The following is a 21,530-nucleotide window of genomic DNA, read 5'->3' as shown; positions in this document are numbered from 1 at the left end:
CCAAACATCAAAACCTAGGGTCACTAGATTGCTCCAACAGATAGGTATCAAGGACAGAGGAGTGATTAATGGGAGAGGAGGAGGGCATTTTGGTCAATTTACTGTAGCAACCCTATTAGGGCACTGTTCACGCCGCAAGCAGGGGGGCTTCGTGCGCTTCACCCAGCCGCTAGGATCATCTTCTTCCTGGTCCTCTCACGACTCCTCGCCGGCGTTGTCGCCGACCATCACCTCCGCCATTATCCCCCTCTCTCTCCTCTCCTCTCGCCGGAGCCACCCTCGAGCAGTCCCCCTTCCTCCCTCTCGGCGTATAGCAACCTTCTCTCCTCTCCCCGGCCAACGCCGCTGGATTCGTGCCGCTACCGGCGCTAGGCACACCCAACCAGATGCCCTTCGTCGCGTCGACACTATCGATGCCTTCGTGCCGCAGCCGGTGCCCCCTCCACATGATGGCTAGTTGTTGCCATCTTTGAGAGTCCAACGGTGTTCAGGATTGGATTTCTCGTCGTCGTATGCTTCCGACCTGTGGGCCATTATGGCATTCCCGGCCTTCGTGCTGTTGTTATTATTCGGCGTCACGGATTTGATCGTATTCTGCTTTTGTTGTTATCCCGGCCTACCCGTCGATCTCGTGTCCCGGCCGGCGTGTCGATCCCGTGTCCCGACCTACGTGCCTATCTCGTGTCCCGGCCTACGTGCCGATCTCATGTCCCGGCCTACGTGTTGATCTCGTGTCCCGACCTGCGTGCCGCTAGCACCTCCCAGTCTGTGTGTCGCTATTATATCCTGACCGGCAGCTCGTCTTCCGACTTCATGCCGCGTCCGGCTCCGCGTCGTTAGATCCAACTCTCCATCCTGATTAGGAGTCATCTACTCTTCCGGGTCACCACAACTCGACCAGCGTCCCATCCGAGGGCGCTCCCCTGGGCCAGGGTACGTTCTCGTATTCATTCCCCCCTTATTCGTAACATTATTTTAATATTAGCCTGTTACTTATATATGTCCATTGGATCCGCCTCGAGCCTCGGGGTACCAGGGACCAGGGGGACCCGGTCACTGGCGGCAGGCAGCGTTGACCAGAGGACTTCCGAAGACTTGGTCAACATAGAAGCCATCTCAGCATACCCCCCCCTCCGGGACGTCGCGACTCGGTCAACATTCTCGCCACCTCGCTTGGCGGTCCGTCTGACTCAGATTTCGGACAGGATCAATTTGGCGCTGTCTGTGGGAATCTTCTCCACCTGTTCTGGAACGTGAAGATGGACGACGTCGGGAGGTTCTCTGCCATTATCACAATTCCGGAGGATCCCGACGAACATTTTATCTTCTATCCTCACTCCACTGGTATTCGGGAGTCGAGGGATCAAGTGGAGCTTCAGCTGGCTGACAGGTTAGTTTTTCCATTATGTTTTTTCCTGACTCCACGGGTATTCGGAGTCAAGGGACCGAGACAAACTCTTAGCCGGTTGGCACGACTCCTCGATCAGGTATGTTACAGGCTCTGCTCCCTTTTTTACGGTTATAGGAGCTGCTATAGCTCCCTGATAAGAGAGTAAGATCCTAGTTCCTTGATCAAAGACTAGGGCCTTCGATTTTTGATCGGACACTAGGGGCCCAGCTCCCCACTCATACACTTGGGGCACAGCTCCCCGCTCATACACTAGGGACACAACTCCCCGATCAGCGACTCGTAGTACAACTCACCGATCAGGATCTAAGAGCCTCGCTCTTTGATTCGAGGCTAGGGGGCTTACTCTCCGATCAGGGATTAGGGGCTCAGCTCCCCGATCAGGTGTGTTGTAGGCTCTGCACCCTTCACCATGGGCTCTGCATCCTCTTATTGCTATAGACGCTTTACTCTATTGCTACTATATGTTCTATATCCTCCACTTGTTTTGTGTCCTCTTACATCCACAGGTGCTACTCCCTTCACATGCGGTGCTCTGTTTCTTTCTATTGCTGCGGACTTTGCTCCCTAATATTGCTACGGGCTTTACTTCTACGGACTTTAGGGCTTATCTCCCCTGTTCGGGGTCGAGCGGTCTTCATTGGTCTCGGGCCAGCTTATCAAATTTCTTACCTCCCCCGTTCGGGGTTGAGATAGTCGCCACCGGTCTAGGACCGGAGTATATCATCTCTTACCTCCCCCCGTTCGGGGTTGAAATAATCGCCACTGGTCTCGGACTAGAGTATCGCCACCGGTCTCGGACTGGAGTATCGCCACCAGTCTCGGACTGGAGTATCGCCACTGGTCTCGAACTAGAGTATCACCACTGGTCTCGGACCAGAGTATCACCATTGGTCTCGGACCGGAGTATCGCCACTGGTCTCGGACTGGAGTATCGCCACTGGTCTCGGACCGGAGTATCGCCACTGGTTTCGGACCGGAGTATCGCCACTGGTCTTGGACGAGAGTATCGCCACTGGTCTCGGACCAAAGTATCGCCACCAGTCTCGGACTGGAGTATCGCCACCAGTCTTGGACTGGAATATCGCCACCAGTCTCGGACTGGAGTATCGCCACTAGTCTCGGACCAGAGTATCGCCAATGACCTCTCAGTCGGGTTCCAGACTCTCGCCTTAGTGCGAGTTATAAGTGAGCATGCTCTCACACCCAACGACCTTCCCGGTCGGGTCCCAGACTCTCGCCCCAGTGCGAGTTATAAGTGAGCACTGCTCTCACGCCCAACGACCTTCCCGGTCGGTGTCCCAAACTCTCGCTCCAGTGCGAGTTATAAGTGAGCACTGCTCTCACGCCCAATGACTTTCCTGGTCGGGTCCCAGACTCTCGCCCCAGTGCGAGTTATAAGTGAGCACTGCTCTCACGCCCAACGACCTTCTCGGTCGGGTCCCAGACTCTCACCTCAGTGCGAGTTATAAGTGAGCACTACTCTCACGCCTCCAGACTCTCGCCCCAGTGTGAGTTTTAAGTGATCATTGCTCTCACATCCAACGACCTTCTCGATCGGGTCCCGAACTCTCGTCTCAGTGCGAGTTATAAGTGAACACTGCTCTCACGCCCAACGACCTTCCCGGTCGGGTCCCAGACTCTCGCGCCAGTGCGAGTTATAAGTGAGCACTGCTCTCACGCCTCCAGACTCTCGCCCTAGTGCGAGTTATAAGTGAGCACTGCTCTCACGCCTTCAGACTCTCGCCCCAGTGCAAGTTATAAGTGAGCACTGCTCTCACGCCCAACGACCTTCTCGGTCGGGTCTCAGACTCTCGCCCCAGTGCGAGTTATAAGTGAGCACTGCTCTTACGCCCAACGACCTTCTCCGTCAGGTCCCAGACTCTCGTCCCAGTGTGAGTTATAAGTGAGCACTGTTCTCACGCCCAACGAAAGGGTGACTGTTTGATCAGCACTATGTGTCGGTCATGTAAAATAACATACCCTTCATGCGTTCCTTTCTTCGTGGATGCTTGAAAAAAACCTTTAAAGTGACCGAGGATACTGTTTCAATGCAGTTTCTGTCCAACATCAACTGAACCCTATACTTTATAAAAATAAAAAAAAATTTAAATCATACTAGTTCAGCTTCTCAAGATCACAGAGTTTGTAAAATGATAACCTTTACAGCTAATTGATGTGGAGAGGATGATGATACACCCGATCGACGTCTTTGCGTCATTATGATACTAGATGATTGACGTAAACCCTAGAAACTTTCACTGGTGGCTCGCGAACAGTCCTGGTTTTTAATTGAACTGAAATGTTTGATGCCGCTTGAGAAACACTCGAGGTCACTAAACTAGGGTTTCACAAGAGGGAGCTACACTCGCATGTCACGAAGGACGGAGGTACACTAATGATCGAATTTATTTTTTTAAAATCAAAGTTATTCAAAAATGTGATTCGGATGCCTGAGAAATGACGACTGAACAGAGAAGATTGACGGGAGGGTTATATTCGATATTACACATCATTTATCTATGTCTTTTGATAAATATAAAACGATGATGTACCTTTTGATAAATACGATATATCATGTACGCTTTATGATAAATTACCGTTAATTTATTATTCACCAACGAAATACGTTAAGTAAACTTCAAAAACATCATTGTCCCCGAAAAAAACTCACTTTTAAAAAATTAAGGAAATAATCATAGAAATACGTAAAATAATGACAATAATAATAGTAATAATTTTCAGAAGTAATCAGTTTCCACAACTCCTCGAAAACGCCCTGCGGCGCCGGCGATTCACAGTGAAGCATATGGGCAACCCTCTCTTCTTCTTTCAGTTCCTCTTTTTCCTCTCTCGTCGTCTGCTGCTGCAGCATCTGCACGGCTATTGAGACTCCTCGATCATCCCGCTTTCCATTGCTTCCCTGATGCCGTCGTCACCCACTGCGGCGCCAGGCACTTCGCTGGCAGGCGGAGGTAAGAGGCGCAAGGGGCGACCGAAGGGATCCCTTGGAAAGAAGAGGCATAAGAGACTTGATTCCATCGTAGACAGTCCTGGCCTTATTCCCCCTCGCCCAGGGTCGCCCGTGGAAGAAGGCGATGGAATCCGCCGCAGTTCTCGCGTCCGGCGTGCACCTATCATTCTCGATGCTTCTCCTCCTCTCCGTCGCTGGAGTAAAAAGCAGGGTCTGCATGATTCGACCAGATCTGGTGTTGGTAGAGGTCGAAGGAAGAGGTGGGGAAGAGGTGGTGATCAGGATGGTCGGAAAGAACCTCAGTCGGTTTCGGCTTCATCAAAAAACGCACCTCCTCTTCTTGACGAAGAAAAGACTTCAGAGGAGCAAGTAGAGGACTGGAAATCACGACTTCGATCTAGGGTTGGGAAACGAAAAAGAGGTTCAGGTTATTTTCGGGATGATTCTATGAGAAAAGAAAAGGAATCAGTGAAGCAGGTATCGACTGAGAGTGGATTTGATTCACAGGAAAGACGATCTAGTAGGGGGAAGAGAAGAAAGGTTTTGAGCGATGATGAAGATGTGATTGGTGAAGAAACTAGGTGTGAAGATGAGAGTTTGCCTTCCAATGATGAAGGGGATAATGGTGAGAAAGCCAACCAGGAAGACGACACCAAAACTGTCACAGATTCACAATCACTCATCAATCCAAACAATGAAATTGAGATTTGTTTGTCATCTGAGGCAGTTAAAGAGAACACGGAGTACATAAATGTTGATGAGGAAGTATATGTTCAACAGCCTGAACAAAGAAGGGTAAGCCCAGATCAGCAACCAGTGGAGGTTAGACCTGAAAATCAGGAAACCATCACTCTGGGTGAACATATGAATGGCAAGACTATCAAGACTAAGAGCATCGTAGAGGAAGCTAGTTTTAGGGCATCCGTCACCGAAGAAAATCAGGTAAGGAAGCACATAAAGGAGGGTAGAAGGTGTGGGTTGTGTGGGGGTGGTACTGATGGGAAGCCACCAAAAAGACTTGTTCAAGAATCTTCTGGTAGTGATAATGAGGCCTATGCAGGATCTTCAGCTTCAGATGATCCAAACTATGACATTTGGGATGGGTTTGGAGATGAACCAGAATGGCTTGGCAGGATTTTAGGCCCCATCAATGATCGTTTTGGCATTCCCCGCATTTGGGTTCATCAACATTGTGCAGTTTGGAGTCCAGAGGTATTCTGAGTATCTATGCTACTGTTTCTTCTCTTATACTATTTGACTGTAAATTCAAATATTCGTTTCTCAATTTCTTGATTGGTAGTTGTACCAGTTGTGAAATCTATCTTTTAATTTGCTTGTCCATCTCATAGTGGTTGTTCTCTCAGTGGTAGTTTTATGCTAGACAATTTCTAATGATCTTATCTCAGTTTTGTCTTATGCTTTCTGAGTGAACATGCAGGGTCTACACACATATCTTCCATTTATAGTTCTTATACCTAATTCTTGTAGCCGATGCAAACAATCCTGAGTGTTGGTTTTCATTTCTGAATCCAGGCAAACCTCTAGGTCCTTTTTCTCAAAATAAAAAACAATTGTGTTGGTTCTGCTGTTTTCTTATAAATGATATTTGATTTTTAAGTGCAAAAGTTGTGCTTGTCTTGAGTTCATGTTGCCACTCTTTACTTTCTTGTTCTTTGTAGTTAGTTTTTGACATGACTTATGTTTCAGGCCCATGTTATTGAGGTTGTTTCCTGTAAGTTACATTGACGATAAATCGTAGCTTACTATGTTAGTGCTTGGTAGTTAGGATGATAGATGTGTTGCTTCTTTATGCCATTCGACATGGATTATTTTATGTGATTCCTATATATACTATCTATTAATATTCCATGCTTCATTTCTTGTTAGATTAATTGTTTAAAACTTCTCTCAAGTTTTATCTCATTAGATTCATGATTTGGATTGGATCTTCAGTAATTGAAGCATATTACTTTCAAATTGTATTCCTGTTTCCTTTTTTATTCTTCTGCTCTTGCTGAATACCCATCAATAATTATAGGGAAAACTTTAGGTGAAGTGACAATTACCAATACAGAAGGATTAATATTTGTATTTTGGATGCTTGGTATTTGAAATTTCAAAATCTTAAAGAGTTTATATTCTGTTGGCATATGGAAACACAATTACTTCATTTCTTTCTTTTTCTGCGACTGCTAACATCATGTTCTTTCAGCAGTGTCACTCTTATGCATATTTGTCTTTCGACTCTTTTCACGAACTTTATATATGGCCACAATTTTGAGAACATAATGCCACAGAAATCAATTTCGATCCTTTTGATTATTTTCCTTGAATGCAAACCTTGAATTTATTGCATGCATGGTTGCTTTTCCAGGTTTATTTTGCTGGCTTGGGCTGCCTGAAGAATGTTAGGGCGGCCCTTTACAGGGGAAGAGCACTGAAATGCAGTCGTTGTGGGAGACCTGGTGCAACCATTGGTTGTCGTGTTGACCGATGCCCTAAAACTTATCATCTGGTTATATAATTGTTCTCAAAGAAATCTTTTGATTTTCCTCTTCCCAGTATTCTTGATTCTATGCCTCGTTTATCTTATATGATATTTTTCTTCCTTTTACAGCCTTGCAGCCGTGCTGAAGGTTGTATATTTGATCATCGCAAATTTCTCATAGCATGCCCTGATCATAGGCATCTCTTCCAACCTCGTGGCACTGAGCGTGCTCAGCAAATTAGGAAAATAAAATTGAGGAAGTTGAAGTTAGATATGAGAAGGCGTGCACATGATGCATGCAGAAAGGACTTGGAGGCTGAAGAGAAATGGTTAGAAAATTGTGGAGAGGATGAGGAGTTCTTGAAACGCGAAGGCAGGAGGCTTCATCGAGATGTCTTAAGAATTGCACCTGTATACATTGGGGGTTCTTCTGAGGATGAAAAGTTGTTCCAAGGTTGGGAATCTGTTGCCGGCCTGCAAGATGTCATCAACTGCATGAAAGAAGTAGTTATATTACCTCTTCTCTATCCTGAAATGTTCAGTAGTTTAGGCCTTACACCTCCTAGGGGTGTTCTATTGCATGGTTATCCTGGTACTGGTAAAACACTTGTAGTTAGAGCTCTGATTGGTGCATGTTCACGAGGAGATAAGCGGATTGCTTATTTTGCACGCAAAGGTGCTGATTGTTTGGGTAAGTATGTTGGCGATGCAGAGAGACAACTAAGACTTCTTTTTCAAGTAGCTGAGAGATCTCAGCCATCCATCATTTTTTTTGATGAGATTGATGGTTTAGCTCCATGTCGTTCTAGGCATCAAGATCAAACGCATAATTCAGTTGTTTCTACCTTACTCTCCTTGCTAGATGGTTTAAAATCTCGAGGTTCAGTTATTGTAATAGGCGCAACTAATCGTCCTGACTCTGTTGATCCTGCTCTTAGGAGGCCAGGTAGGTTTGATCGTGAAATATATTTTCCACTTCCTAAATTGAAGGATAGATCTGCTATTCTTTCACTTCACACAAAGAATTGGCCTAACCCTGCATCTGAACCTCTTCTTTCTTGGATTGCAAATCAAACTGCTGGTTATGCTGGTGCTGATTTGCAGGCACTATGCACCCAAGCAGCAATGAATGCCTTGAAAAGAAGTTGTGCATTTCAAGAACTATTGTCTTCTGCTGAAAAATGGTCTGGTGATGGAAAACTTCCTTCCCTTCCTTCATTTAAGGTCGAGGAAAGGGATTGGTTGGCAGCTCTTGCAGCTGCTCCTCCTCCATGTTCACGTAGAGAAGCTGGGATGGCAGCAAATTATGTAGCCTCTTCACCTCTCCACTCTCATCTTGTTCCATGTCTTCTGAAACCACTGTCAAAGCTTGTAATTTCATTTTATGTAGATGAGCGAATCTGGCTACCTCCTGCATTACTGAAGGCATCAGAATCAATAAAAAGTATCATCATTTCTGCTCTTGAACTGGCAAGAATTAACACTAGCTCTTGGTGGTCTCATCTTGATTCTTTGATTAACCAACAATCTGTTGCGAATATGATTGGGAGAATGCTTTGTCGTTATGGCCTGGTAGTTGGTGGATCAGGAAATGATCCATCTTATGCACTGGATGACCATGATAAAGATTGCCATCTTGTTGATTCAGATATACTTAAACCATCGGACATGTTGAGAAAAAATTCCGTTGAATTAGGAAAATCACATGGATTTCGAGCTTTGATTGCTGGACTGCCAAGGTCTGGCCAGCAACATTTGGCTAGTGCTCTCCTTCATGGATTCAATGGTCATTTAGAAATTCAAAAGATTAATCTGGCTACTATGTCACAGGAAGGACATGGAGATATCGTTCGTGGATTGACTCAAACTCTTTGTATGTTTTCATTTTCATTCCAAGTTATTTAATTATAATATGCAGAGGTTTTAGCATTTTGCTTCTGCACATAACTAACTAGTCAAGCTTGTTGTAGGAAATTAATACTTATCATGTGATTTTTGCTCTACTTTCATTGTTAATTCTTACAACTCCACGAGCTGGTATTTGTTTCCAAACCTTCCCACTACTTATTATTATGATGCATCTGCACTCCCCATCCCCCAGACTATAGATGTTGTCTTCAAAAGTAGAAATCTCAATAGGGCTGTATTTGTTCCCCAGCTTTTCGCGTCCATGTTATGGGAAATAACCTATTTAAATGTGGTGATTAGTTTCTTCTCTATGTCCACTTTTTTCTGCGTGTGAATACTCTTCATTTAAATGTGACTTGTAGGCCACTTTTGAAGATGGGTCTATTAGTTCTATTCATTTGGGGATTGATTGTTTAGCAAGTTCTAAACATTGATATTGCTTACATGTTCTTAAACAGTGAAATGCATGAATGGTGGAAGATGCATGATTTATATGCCTAGAATTGATCTCTGGGCAATTGAGACTGCTGAGTCTACTGAAACCTATCTAGATACTTGCCATGTGTCTACTGTTTCAGAGGTCAACGGTGCAGTCAGAGTTGCTTCAGAAGCATGGAATCTATTTATTGAGCAGGTGGATTCCTTGACAGCGCCTGCATCTTTAATCATCATGGTAAGAAAGAGATCTGATTCAGGTTGCTAAGATCTTATATATTTAAGAAAGAGACTTGTATATTTTCTTTTACAGTTCAAACCCGGTGTCTGCTTTTCAAATCTTGGTTTAATATCTCAATCATGGTTTAAAATACCAGCTAATAAACTGATTCTCCAACCATGCATTTGTTATTTGGACAATTTACTTTATGTTTATATGATATTAGTATCTCTATGCATGGTTTTCTGTGTGTGTGTTTGTATTTTAATGAGAGTTGGCTACAGGTCAGATTAGCACACTGGCCATACAGCTTTTTGATTTGATGTTATGCTAGTTTTCATGATCATAATCCAGTAAGTCTTTTGGTTCAACTCTGTTTCTACAATGCTATGAAGTCTTTTTGACTTTTGCCCACATTCAAGCATCTTAATCTTTTGTTTTGTCTTTCATTGTACTTCATTCGGCAACATTTTTATTGCTGCTTTAGACCTACGGTTCTCCTATATAGTATGTACTGTTTCAGATTAATTCTCAATATGCAAGAATCGATTCATTTATCTGAAAGACAACCTAGATGTTTTAAAAGATCTTAACCTTATAAATTCTTTTTACTTCTGGACATCACTTTCACATGATCATGACTTTTATATGATTGTTTTATATGAATTTCTTTTACCATAGTCAGAATGACTTACCTTAATGCCTTTTTTTTATGTGGGTGCTTGCTTTTATATGCAACACTATTGTTGACCATTTGTTTGTATTATCTATTCAAATCTTTAATCCCTTTGTGATGGTCTTTATTTAACAGGCCACGTGTGAAATGCCTACCCATGATCTTCCTCTTGGAATAAGGAAATTCTTTACAAATCATGTATCACTTGGTCCTAGTTTGGTTCCCTCACAACATGCTATTCCACGTTTTTCAGTTGATGTAGATGGAAATTTCAGCCTTGAACTGTTAGTCAGTTTATGTACAGCAAAATTAGTTGAAAATCTGGTTCAGAATTATATCCAGTTGATGTATCAATATACTCATATGGATAACTGTCGCAATTCTTATAAAACCTTTCAAATTCCTGAAGTTTCAGAATCACAAATGCAATGCATAGATGCAAAAGAAATAGTTCCTGTATCTAATGAACAGAAGGATACTGAGCAGATAGCTACTATTGGCGAGGCTTCCTTGATGGATAATCAAAAGCAGCAAAATTTAGGAGATGATCAGGCACAGCCCCTGCCATCTACAATAGTTCATGGTATCACTGACATTAAGCACAATGGCTGTCAAGACTCGGTTGTAAAAACTGTCAGTAAAAGTGTGAAGGGTGGTTCCATGTTAGGAATCACCACATTTGGCTACCAAATATTGCGTTACCCTCATTTTGCAGAGCTTTGTTGGGTCACCTCAAAATTGAAAGAAGGTCCTTGTGCTGATATAAATGGTCCTTGGAAGCATTGGCCATTCAATTCTTGTTTGGTGAATGCATGCAACATGCCAGAGAAGCTAGTTTCTGAAGGAGGTAGCAATATAAAAGACAGGGAATTATCTGGTACGGTCAGAGGACTAATAGCAGTAGGTTTATTGGCTTACCATGGTATCTACACATCAGTTAGAGAAGTTTCCTCTGAAGTCAGAAGAGTTTTAGAACTCTTAGTGGAACAGATTCGTACCAGGATTTCAGAGGGGAAAGATGCATTTCGTTATTTTCGAATTCTTTCTCAGGTGGCTTATTTGGAGGATATTGTTAATTGCTGGGCTTACACTTTTCGTAGGTAATTTCTCATTTCCTGTGCATGCATTTTGTTTGATCTTCAATGCTTGTGCAGTTGTATGCCTACTTCATGCACTGCCACCAATTATACACATTCATTTAATTAATTAATTTTGCTGATTGTGAAAATTGTTTCTCAACAAAAAACTGAAGTTATGACAGCCTCATCAATTAAGCATGAAAACTGTCGCACTGAATAAACCTCATACTTTGCACTAGGACATTAAGTATTGCCACTATTACATAATGGTGAAGACATTCTAGGGCATGTTAAAATATAATTTAAATCAGAATTAAAAGTCATTACATTGCCTCAGATATATCCATTGGCTATTTATTACATATATCCTAATTCATAAATCTAAATAAAAGCAATAGAAGCTTCTAAAGATAAAACTCTTCTTAGTTACTGGATTGCTAAATCATCAACTAGAATAGAAGAAACATATAAGTAACATGGTATCAATACCAAGTTAGTAGGGTTTCCATGAGTCAAGGCTGAAGCAGTGAAGGTTTATGGAAAAAAAGAACAAGATGAAATTATGCATGAGCATTAAACAAGGACAAGAATATTGAATGCACACATAAGGTACGAGTGGCTGATGTAACTCTCCCACTCTTTTAGAGAGGTGTTCACACTTGCCACAATTCGACATGGACTCACCATAATCATCATAAGGATGGTTAATCTTGCCATTGCTACATATGACAACTCTGATCCCAATATGGATTAATGTAGGAATCCATAATTTTGAGGGTGTTCTTTATTTCAATAATTACCATCTTATATCCTAAGCATAATCTGAAACAAGAATAAGAGAATAAAGATTTCAAGGCATGATAATGATTAACCAAAATGTCATGCGAATAAATGGAAATCAGATATGATTTAAAGAAGATTTGAAAGAAAATAATTCACTGGAATTGTCAAGAGAATAATTGCAAATAAATTCACTCTTTAACCAAAATTATAAGGCTTGAGAAAAAGAACTATAGCACATGCACCATCTAAGGAGTTGGGAAAAGCCTACCTTGATCCATAATTGGTATGAATCCTTCTCCTTCTACCAGTAGAGTTGCTTTATTTGAATGATATGCACATCTAGGGAAGCCAATTATATCAGAGAGAATTATTATAAAATGCATAGCTTAAAAACCCTAACATGTATCTCGATTGATTGGATTTCATTTACATATCTTCCTTAAAATATTAAATCATCTCTAATTCATAATTTCACTATTAGGGTGACATCCTAAGCTCAATCCAACATGGAGAATTTTCGCTAATAAATAGGTTAATAAGCTTGGAAAGGTGAGCTACTATTTTGGACTTAAACATTTTGGGTCAATGATTAAGTGGAAAATTGTATTTATATGACTTGTCACAAGTATTATCGGAGTAAATTTGTGTAGGGAAAGAAGATTGCTCGTGTGATCATGTAGCTCTACTAATTATAGATGATTGTAGGCTATGAGTTAGAGACCTTGCTATGGGTGTCAAGCCTCAACTGGAGATAATATGAGACCTTATTTTAGCTCATCGATTTGGAGAACTGCGAACCAATAGGATGATTTTATAATCAAAGACAAGTAAGCTTTTACTAACTTACACTTAGCATTTTTGGACTAATCTTTGGGTTTTAATGACTTAATTCTCTCTCCTATATGGGTCGTGACATGTAGCTTCCTTCTTAGCAAAGATGATTTAGAATTCTCTTTCATTCTATCATATAACTATTAGCCATGTACTTTATATCAAATAACTTGAAACCATGTGCTTCATTAACTTCTTTTGTAGAAAGGATATCAATAAATTATGAGAAGCTTCCTTAGATGTTAACCTTATTCCTCCATATTTCTAGAAAAAGTATCTCTACTTCTACATTTTAAATTAAATGCTTTCTTTATTTGCAATAAATCAAATCAAGTTTATTAAAGTTATAATTCCTAGCAAAACCTACTGTTAATAGCTTGACAAATTTGGTTTCAGCTTATACACCCATGTTAAGGACGACCTGTGTTTATTCTTGTTTCTTTTGACTGACTTGGTAACTCTTGTTAGGTTAATTAAATCACGACAAAACATGCCCAGATTGTATACATTGGTATACCGTGTATAGATATATTAATTAGTCTATTTCTTAGTTGTCATGCAATCAGGATGTTAAGTTGATAAATTGATGTCTACTTTTCTGTGATTAATTTTCATTGGGTTCCCTTTATTCTTTTGTTGTAGAAAAAGGTGATTATACTCACCCCAGACATCCCTTACATCCCGTCCTCAGGTTATATGGAGGTAAATTATTGAGTCAGCTTATAGCCGACTGCCAAGTGGCTAGGGGATGGGAGGAGGTTTTCCCCGAGGGATAGTAAATCTGTCACCATCTAGCCAACTGGGCACCCCGTGGGGATGAGTTCCCTTTATTCTTGAATCTTGGTAAAATAGTTAGGTAATTGGGACCTTGTTTCAATAGGTTAGGTAATTGAGAACTTGTTATTTCCCTATATATATATATATATATATATAGAGAGAGAGAGAGAGAGAGAGAGAGAGAGAGAGACCCTGTGACACGCTCCGTGCGGTTTAAGTACAACGTGCGTCAAAATCCATGTTGGATCGATCCACTGATCGGCTGGATCGATTCAGCCCCGCCTGACTTGTCTTCTCGCACCCGTCGCGCCCTCCTACCGTCGACGGCCTCCGGCCGCTTGCCCCGAACTTTACTATAACTGGAGGGGAAGGTGAACCCAGGGGGTTCCGATCGCGATTGGGGTTGGATTGCGGCCAGAATCATCTGCGATCGCGAGATGGGCATGAGAAGACGAGCGCTGAATCGATCCACTGAATCGATTAGTGGATCGATCCACCGCACCGATCCGCACGGATGCGTGCCGCAAGGTAATATATATATATATATATATATTAAAATGAATAATAATTATCTCTAGTTGTATATCCTATCTCTCTAAATTTTTATTCAAATTTTCATCTAACTGAACTATCTTTATCATTGTTGAACAATTGAAATTATACGAACTATCCTTTCATGTATGGAGTTTTATCTATAGGGTTTATCCCCTTCCTTTTTTCTACAGCTTACCATCGGAGATTCAAAAAGGACCTCTAAATATTAATACAACTATTCCAGATGATGCATTGGTGGATATTGTGTCAAATGAAAAACCTAGTCTAAAAAATGGATCAAGCATGCCAATTGATCCGACATGTTGTGAATCTCAAGCTATTTTGATCAAAGAAAATCCTACAGAACTTGTGAAGGTTGTTCAATATGATAATCTGATTAAAGCACCTCAGCTATTATCTACTTCTGAAGTTTGTTTCAGAGACAATCCTTCATCTAATTTGCATCTAAGTTCTCAATCTGCAAGTGCACCAGTGAGTGAAAGCAGAACAAATGGATTGGAGAGACCATTTTTTAAAAATCATGATGTAGATCATTCTAATGCTTCACAGGGGACAGAAAACAGTTATCCATCGCTGTCTAATGTCTGTGTTTTTGACAGCTCGGGCAAGGAGATTCCGTCTTGCTCTGAGAGAGTTACGAATCCTCAGAATGGTCTAGAAAAGAATTTACCAACAAGTGGGATTATTACTGAACAATTGGGTATGTCACCTGACAGAAATGGCAGCCTTTCAGCTTCGTTGGATTTTTCATGCCTGTATTGTTGTTGTGGCAGTTGTGTGCAAACATTGTTTGTGTTGGTTCACCGTATACTCTTTGATTCCGTGAATTCAAGTGATCGTTCGTCAAGGGTTGATGATGTCCATGACATTCTTGCTTCATGTTGTTCGAATATTTTAGCAACAGTTAGAAGGTGCCATGAATCTCCTAGCAGATCTATTAATCAGAGCACGTCCAAAAGGCAACCCTGTGCCTGTCAGAATGAGAGTGGCAAAATGCTCAACGAGACATCGGTCTGTTCTTATGAGAAAATTGGATTTCTACCTGTTGAGTGTGTCCATTTAAGAAACAGTAGTCAGGCTGGAACAGCAAATTCTGATATGGGTTCACTAGCACAAGATTTAAAATTTTTTCTTAAAGATGGTGTATTGATGCCTTCAGACGCCCAGATGAGCATCCCACTCCATTGCAAATTTGAAAAGTTATGCCTTTCATCTGTAGTACAGGCAATATTAATCCATAAGCAACAGTTGAAGTAAGAAATTGCATTTGGTTGCTTGTTGATTGCAATCAGTTATCTTTGTTGGAGTTGCACAAATTTTTCACCATGTTGATCATGACTCGTGATTCCCACTGGTTATTTGTCATGAAATATTTAGTTGTAACTGTTCAGGTGGCCTTTTCTTTGATACCCAAACATATTCAGTATACCACCTCTTTTTTTTTTTTTTTTGAAAAAAAAAATAATGTCAAGTTTACCAAAGTGAATGTTTGATATGCCCTTCAATAGGTCTGATAATTCCTCATCTTCCTGGTACAAACACACGAGTTTTGGATACTTTCCTATGTTCAGTTATATAATTGTCAGATGATGACTGGATGCCGTTTTGCTGGTTTTGGTCCTTTTGCACAGCATTGTTGATGCAACCAGGCTGATTTTTCACAACAGCTCGGGGGGAGGAAGAGGGGAAGGATAACAAAATTGGACATGAAGCATAAATTAGTGACACTTTTTTGTCACTTGCGCTCCTCCCTCCCTCCTAGTTATCCAACTACACCTACTGGCCTTTTGGTATTAATGCCAGCGTCGTATATATGTAAGCAATCTGGATGCTCTATTGAGTGAAAACCTTTCCCATAAATTAGTACACTTCAGCAAAGACTTAACTAGTAGTCTCATACACAATTCTAGAAGGTATTCAGATCAAATAGAAGTTGGGAAGCAAAGAAAGTATCCTTTTCCATCTCATTAGTTCAATGTAATTAAAAGGTTAGCTTCAAGCTGTGCACGTTGACCTTCCCTGGACTCGGATATCATTACTTATCAACCATCATTTATGAAATTATCAGATGGCACTACAAGCCAGTGCTTGTAGCATGAACTTTGTTCAGATCTTGCTATATAATTGTCTCTTGTACTGTTTGTATGCTTGTATCCAGAGGTTTCAGAAACTCAATTCTTGCAGACAAATGGTATTTGGTTTGCATTATCGACTTTTGTGCATATCCTAATGCTTTATCCTAATTTCTTCAGAAGTAATGTTGGTAGCATCTTGTAAGTGCTTCAATGAAGGTACTGCTTATCTTTCAAGTTCGTTCTATTCATTTGTGTCGTCTTCCATCATTGTAGACTTATCCTATTTAACTCGACGCATGCGCCAATCATTATCCTTCAAGTCCTCCAAGAAAACTGATGAAGATTTTTTTATAGTGACCGGGAGGTTTTGATTTTTGAACAGTTGCATCAGTTTAAAACATTTCCCAATCAATGAACATCGTTTATATTAATCCCCTTTGTGAGGCCAATTCAAGTTGTGCAGTATGATGTATGAAAATGCAAAGTACATGATATGTTTTTCCGCTCTGTAATATGTAAACAGCTGATTAATCCCTTGTCCATGCTTATGCAATTTTATTCATTCTCTAATTCAAAGGTGGATGATATCATTCTTGCCTTTTTGTTTTTTTTTTTGTTTGTGTTGCGGCGTCTCACCGCCGTAGTCATTATCGAATTAATATTGGCCGGCATGACTCAAAGATGAAGATTGAAGACGACACTACCCATATTTCATCGTGAGGTATCAAAGCATCATGTTAACTCAGCAAAACCGTATTTGCATGCGGCGTATACATACTGACTCAAAAGTCAATCCTGCTCTTTCGACATTTACCTTGCAGGTTTCAGTTTCTCCAAGGATAAAAGAAAGCTATTACAAACAAATCTAAAGTTGTCATACATGTAAAACATATTATGGAAGTTAATCACAAGAATGCTTGCTCGGTCGATATACAAACCTTCTCTCTCGCTCCCTTTCCTGGTTTTTTCCCTTCAAGTAAGAAAGGAAGCCCCACTAGCACCATGCATGGGAAAGCCACGGAGCATTTGACTTTGGCCGCCTTGAATGTCACTGTACGCCATCAAGGGCTGCTGCTGACTATAATAATCAACCCTGCCATCGTTCTCATCCTCCTCCTCATTGATCGCAGTTTTACGCTTCCCTTCGAGTGCGTTAACGTCGACGTCTTTCACGGCCGCGGTGCATTGCCTGGGCTGGGTCTGGTAGAAAACCTTGGAGACCACCAGCTCGCCGTCCTTCTCCTCCTCGTCGACGCCGAGGTGGTACTGGTGCATGATCCAGTTCGTCTTCTGGGGCTTCCGCTGCTTGCCGTAGTTGGTGTAGAGGACCAGGATCTTCTTGAACCCCTTCATCCGGCCGCCGGCGGCGAACACTGGCCTCGTCTTCCCGGTCTTGTGCCACCGCGTCTCGCTGCCCTGCGCCTCCGACAACGCGCTCTCCACCACCACCTTCCTCCTTTTCCGCGTCCCCGTCGTGTACGCCCGCGAAGGCCGGTGGAAGAAGTGCCGCACCACACCGTCTTCTCTCACGCCTACAAATGTATAGATTAGATATTGAAGGAGTCCATTAATTTTTTGCAAAAGAAATTCAAACAAATGTTGATTTCGTTTGATGTGAACATTCTTTTTAGATTCCGTCTAAATCTTAGCCAGCAAGTCTCCAAGAAAAAAAAAAGGTAAAAGAAAGCAAGAAATTAATCAAGATGGAATAAAAATAGACCATTTATTTATTTATTTTATTATTATTTTTTGATAAAATTGGAGTAATTAATTACCATATGGAGGATATAAAACTTAATTATGAGTGATTAATAAATAAATTTAACCATTACCGGGGAGTTTCTCAGGGTGAGTGTAGCAGATACCATTCTCCCCTTCAATTGTGGGGATGAACTCGTCGATGAGATGATCCACCCTCAGCGGATCCGCCCTCGATTTGCTCTCCAAGTGGTCCAGCAATTCCTGATCCGTCGGGTCAAACTTCAACCCCGCCGGCAGGCCCGCCAACTCCTCCACCGCCGCCGCCGCCCCTCCGCCGCCACCTCGTACACCACCCTGAAAATAATCAACACGAAACGTTTTCATACATAGTTTTAATTACGTCGTAGAAGAAAATAATAATGCAGGAGAGAAAAGTCGAAGCAGAAGAAGACCTGTGGCCGTGGCTCGTAGTGGATGCGGTAGCCACAAGAAGGGCAAGTGGTGAGAACTGTTCTCATCAGAACCGTACTCGAAGAGCTTGAATTGTTGATGCTTCTCTCCATATTCTCCATCTCGGATTGCACCATCTCATGTTTAATTTGTTTTGCCTAAATTTCCTCCTTCTCTCTCTCTCTCTGTATTTCCCTTCTCCTCCACCAGAGGATAAAAAAATGATAACCGAATGAAGCCAAGAAGGAAGTTAAAGGAGAAAAAGAGAGAGATAGAGAGAGACAAAAAGAAAAAGAAAAGGAGAAAGAAGTTTGTCCTTGCTAAGCTGTGTCTCTCTTCAGTACTCCTCTTGATCTCCCGGCCCTCTTTCACTGTGTGATTTCGTTCATCACCCTTCTTCTCTTCCTTCTCTGATAATCTAAATGCTGCGGCAAGAAAACTCAATGGGAAAAGGAAAAGACAAAACAAGGGCTGGCTATTTGTAGACGGAGGAGAGATACTTGAACAAGTAACTACGACTTGCTTTGCTTGTCCCTCAAGCTTCACCTTGCCATTGCATTCAGATATGCAAATTTTATGAGTTTTCCATAGAAAAATCAAATATGTGTGGCCTACGGTTAATCAGCATATATATTTATATCCAATGCTAATTAATTCGAACTTAATTTGGACAGGGGTCAACAAACCTTTGGCCAATATATAGCATGGAAAAAAAAACATATTGAACTAGGAAAATTAAGGAAATAAAGAGGAAGAGGTAGAAGAATTAATGATTGAGTGGAGATGGGGCAAGAGCTGATTCGTGGGAGGACGTTTCACCTCACTGAATGAGAGAGAGGGAGAGGGTGAGTGAGGTCCTTCGGCTCCGAGGTCAATCTTGAGTGTCTTCCAAGACATACCCCTTCACTCAACCATTTGTATTAATTAGGTGGTCTTTCTTTCTCCCTCTCCCTCTCTTTCTCTCTGTTTACGACAGATCCAAACATCATTCGATTGTGTTTGGATGATAATGATAATGATCGGATTGATTTGAACGGTGAATATATATCCTGACATTTTTGCAGTTCTACTTTCTAAAATAATAATAATAATAATAATTTTGTAAATACGTCATTATTTCGTAAGGATTGTTGAATATTTCACAAGCTGGCACATTTTTCTTATTAATTTCCTTCCAAATTTACAGGATCAGATTTATAGTGAGAGTCAGTGTAATAGGAGTTGAATTCGAATTCTATTATTGATATATTTCGAATTCGACGTTTTCACAGGGGTTTACTCTGTAGTAATCGGGTCATTGCTTCTTCGCAGGAAAATCTAACAGAGATGGGATGGGCGTTTGACTATTTTAAATAGATTTCTCAATGAAAAATAAACTACGTATGAAATTCAAGTTTAAATTACTTCACTCAAAGTCGTATCCATCACTCCTGCAGAAGAAAACGACGATCTAGGCAGCTTAATTATATTTCTTTCTCAAGGGCCAAGCTCATGAATTTAATGTTAGTTCCTTTTGGCGTAGGACCTTCGATGTTCGGTCTAAATGGAGGCGAGGCAGCAGGATGAGAACACTGACCTCATGGTCGTTTCTGCTCATTTCCTGCCCATGAGTGAAGCAATTCGGCCATTTTCTCATGGAGTCGAGAACAGAGGTAAGATCTCCAGCAGAAAGAAACCTGGCACAGGGGTTATTAGCGTGGAGTTCATCTTCCTAATTAGGTATCATTTGCAGCTGGGTCATTGGATTTTTGTTCCGAATTAAGGTTGTAACAATGCCTGATAATTAATCAAACAACCGTGCAGTTCTGTCAAGTGTGGTAAAGAGCAATAGTATAGATTAAATTATTAATTACTGTATGCAGTCAAGAAGCTAGGGGAAAAGCCGACATTTTTAATGTTCATGCTAGAAAGATGATGCAAATTGGTTCCAAAATATTAATTTACTTATATTTACTCTTCTAACGCTACTTAAATTTCTTTTCGTTAATCATGCAAAAGTGGATGGTTATATACTTATATTCAATATGTGAGAGAGGCTGCATCAAGAACAAAAGTATGATATTAAATACATTCACTGAAAAAAACCACCTTCACAACTTTTTTGTCCTATAGTTGCTGATTTAAGAGTAGGGTAGTAAATGATCCGTGAGCAAGTTTGGTGCAGTGTTCAGTTTAGTGTTGAGTTTAGTAAGAATTTATTTATATTGATTCAATATATATATAATTAATTAAATGAATAAGTTTGAATAACTCGTTTAACTAAATAAATAAACTTGAATATATATGTGTTCAACTCATTAACATTGTGAACACATGCTTCAACTCATATATATGATTTCCATGACTTCCAAACTCATCAATTTGCCTTGTACCATAATAAGTCTCTGCATTCCTTCATTGTCCTAAGAAAGCATGATTTATAAGGAATATAGATTCTTTCTAATAAAAATTCTGAATCTGTTGGTAGTTCATTCTCCTTGAGATTTTAGAACTGCATGGTTGTTTGATTATCAGATATTGTTACAACCTTAATTTGGAACAAAAATCCAATGACCACCCTGCAAATGATACCTAATTAACGAAGATGAACTTAGTAGCTGAGCAAAGCATGCATGCAACATAAAACAACGACGCAACGATGATGCAGTGAATGAATAGATTAACGATGGTGTTGAGGATCTGGTCCTGCAGGTACTTCTCTCTTCCCGTCACTGATTATCAAAACCCTGACTTTCCTCCTCACTAATAACCCCTGTGCTAGCTCGCTGCTGAAGATCCTACCTCTGTTCTCTCCCCCATGAGAAAATGGCCTAGTTGCTTCATTCATGCCCAGGAAATGAGCAGTAACGACCATCAAGATGAGCCATGAGGTTAGTGTTCTCATCGTGCTGCCTCGCCTCGCAGATGAGTAAGTATCAAGCAAGTGTACAAGTGAACCTATTTATACTTGCTCTCTCATTTGCATTATCCAATAGTTTTCGTTTGCAAGATAAATTAGTCTTATAACGTGGAACTGATTAGTCATTCCAACAGCTTTTCATGTAAATTCTCAGGTTCATTTTACTAATGATATATGTATTAGATTAGTTGATCTCTCGCTTATATATATTCTGTCACGATTGCAAAGCAACAAAGGAACTGCACATTAATTATTATAATTCGTAGCATTC

The 21,530-nt window shown here is 41.1% G+C and overlaps 2 protein-coding genes across 3 annotated transcripts; one reads left to right on the top strand and one right to left on the bottom strand.

The window, feature by feature from the left end:
• The first annotated feature begins 4,158 nt into the window (after positions 1-4,158).
• Positions 4,159-15,562, top strand: LOC122015081. 2 transcript variants are annotated; one of them, XR_006120823.1, is made up of 6 exons: positions 4,159-5,594; positions 6,757-6,897; positions 7,000-8,743; positions 9,237-9,451; positions 10,245-12,798; positions 14,305-15,562. XR_006120823.1 is itself a non-coding variant. In XM_042571757.1 (6 exons), exons 1-6 carry the CDS (start codon positions 4,335-4,337, stop codon positions 15,389-15,391), a joined length of 5,412 nt encoding a protein of 1,803 aa, XP_042427691.1. In that variant the 5' UTR covers positions 4,159-4,334; the 3' UTR covers positions 15,392-15,562. The 2 variants fall into 2 exon arrangements, 1 of the variants encoding a protein (XP_042427691.1); XM_042571757.1 differs by having other exon boundaries at positions 10,245-11,209.
• Positions 15,563-16,926: 1,364 nt separating this feature from the next.
• On the bottom strand, positions 16,927-18,939 carry LOC122017993 (NAC domain-containing protein 73-like). The gene is made up of 3 exons (XM_042575727.1): positions 18,363-18,939; positions 18,042-18,264; positions 16,927-17,741 (listed from the first exon to the last, which is right to left on the bottom strand). Exons 1-3 carry the CDS (start codon positions 18,495-18,497, stop codon positions 17,182-17,184), a joined length of 918 nt encoding a protein of 305 aa, XP_042431661.1. The 5' UTR covers positions 18,498-18,939; the 3' UTR covers positions 16,927-17,181.
• Positions 18,940-21,530: the final 2,591 nt, after the last annotated feature.

Source organism: Zingiber officinale, chromosome 8B (genome assembly GCF_018446385.1).
Source record: "Zingiber officinale cultivar Zhangliang chromosome 8B, Zo_v1.1, whole genome shotgun sequence".
NCBI classification, from domain to species: Eukaryota; Viridiplantae; Streptophyta; class Magnoliopsida; order Zingiberales; family Zingiberaceae; genus Zingiber; species Zingiber officinale.
The sequence above is the reverse complement of the archived record's forward strand: the minus strand, read 5'-3'. Positions and strand labels throughout refer to the sequence as shown.

Bases quoted from the DNA above. Each gene is read 5' to 3' on its own strand.
- LOC122015081 (XM_042571757.1), top strand. From the start codon at position 4,335: ATGCCGTCGTCACCCACTGCGGCGCCAGGCACTTCGCTGGCAGGCGGA. The intron at 8,744-9,236 runs GTATGTTTTCAT...GTTCTTAAACAG, and splicing joins TGGATTGACTCAAACTCTTT to TGAAATGCATGAATGGTGGA. The intron at 11,210-14,304 runs GTAATTTCTCAT...TTTTTTCTACAG, and splicing joins TGGGCTTACACTTTTCGTAG to CTTACCATCGGAGATTCAAA.
- LOC122017993 (XM_042575727.1), bottom strand. From the start codon at position 18,497: ATGGTGCAATCCGAGATGGAGAATATGGAGAGAAGCATCAACAATTCA. The intron at 18,265-18,362 runs GTCTTCTTCTGC...GATTATTTTCAG, and splicing joins ACTACGAGCCACGGCCACAG to GGTGGTGTACGAGGTGGCGG. The intron at 17,742-18,041 runs GTAATGGTTAAA...ATACATTTGTAG, and splicing joins TCACCCTGAGAAACTCCCCG to GCGTGAGAGAAGACGGTGTG.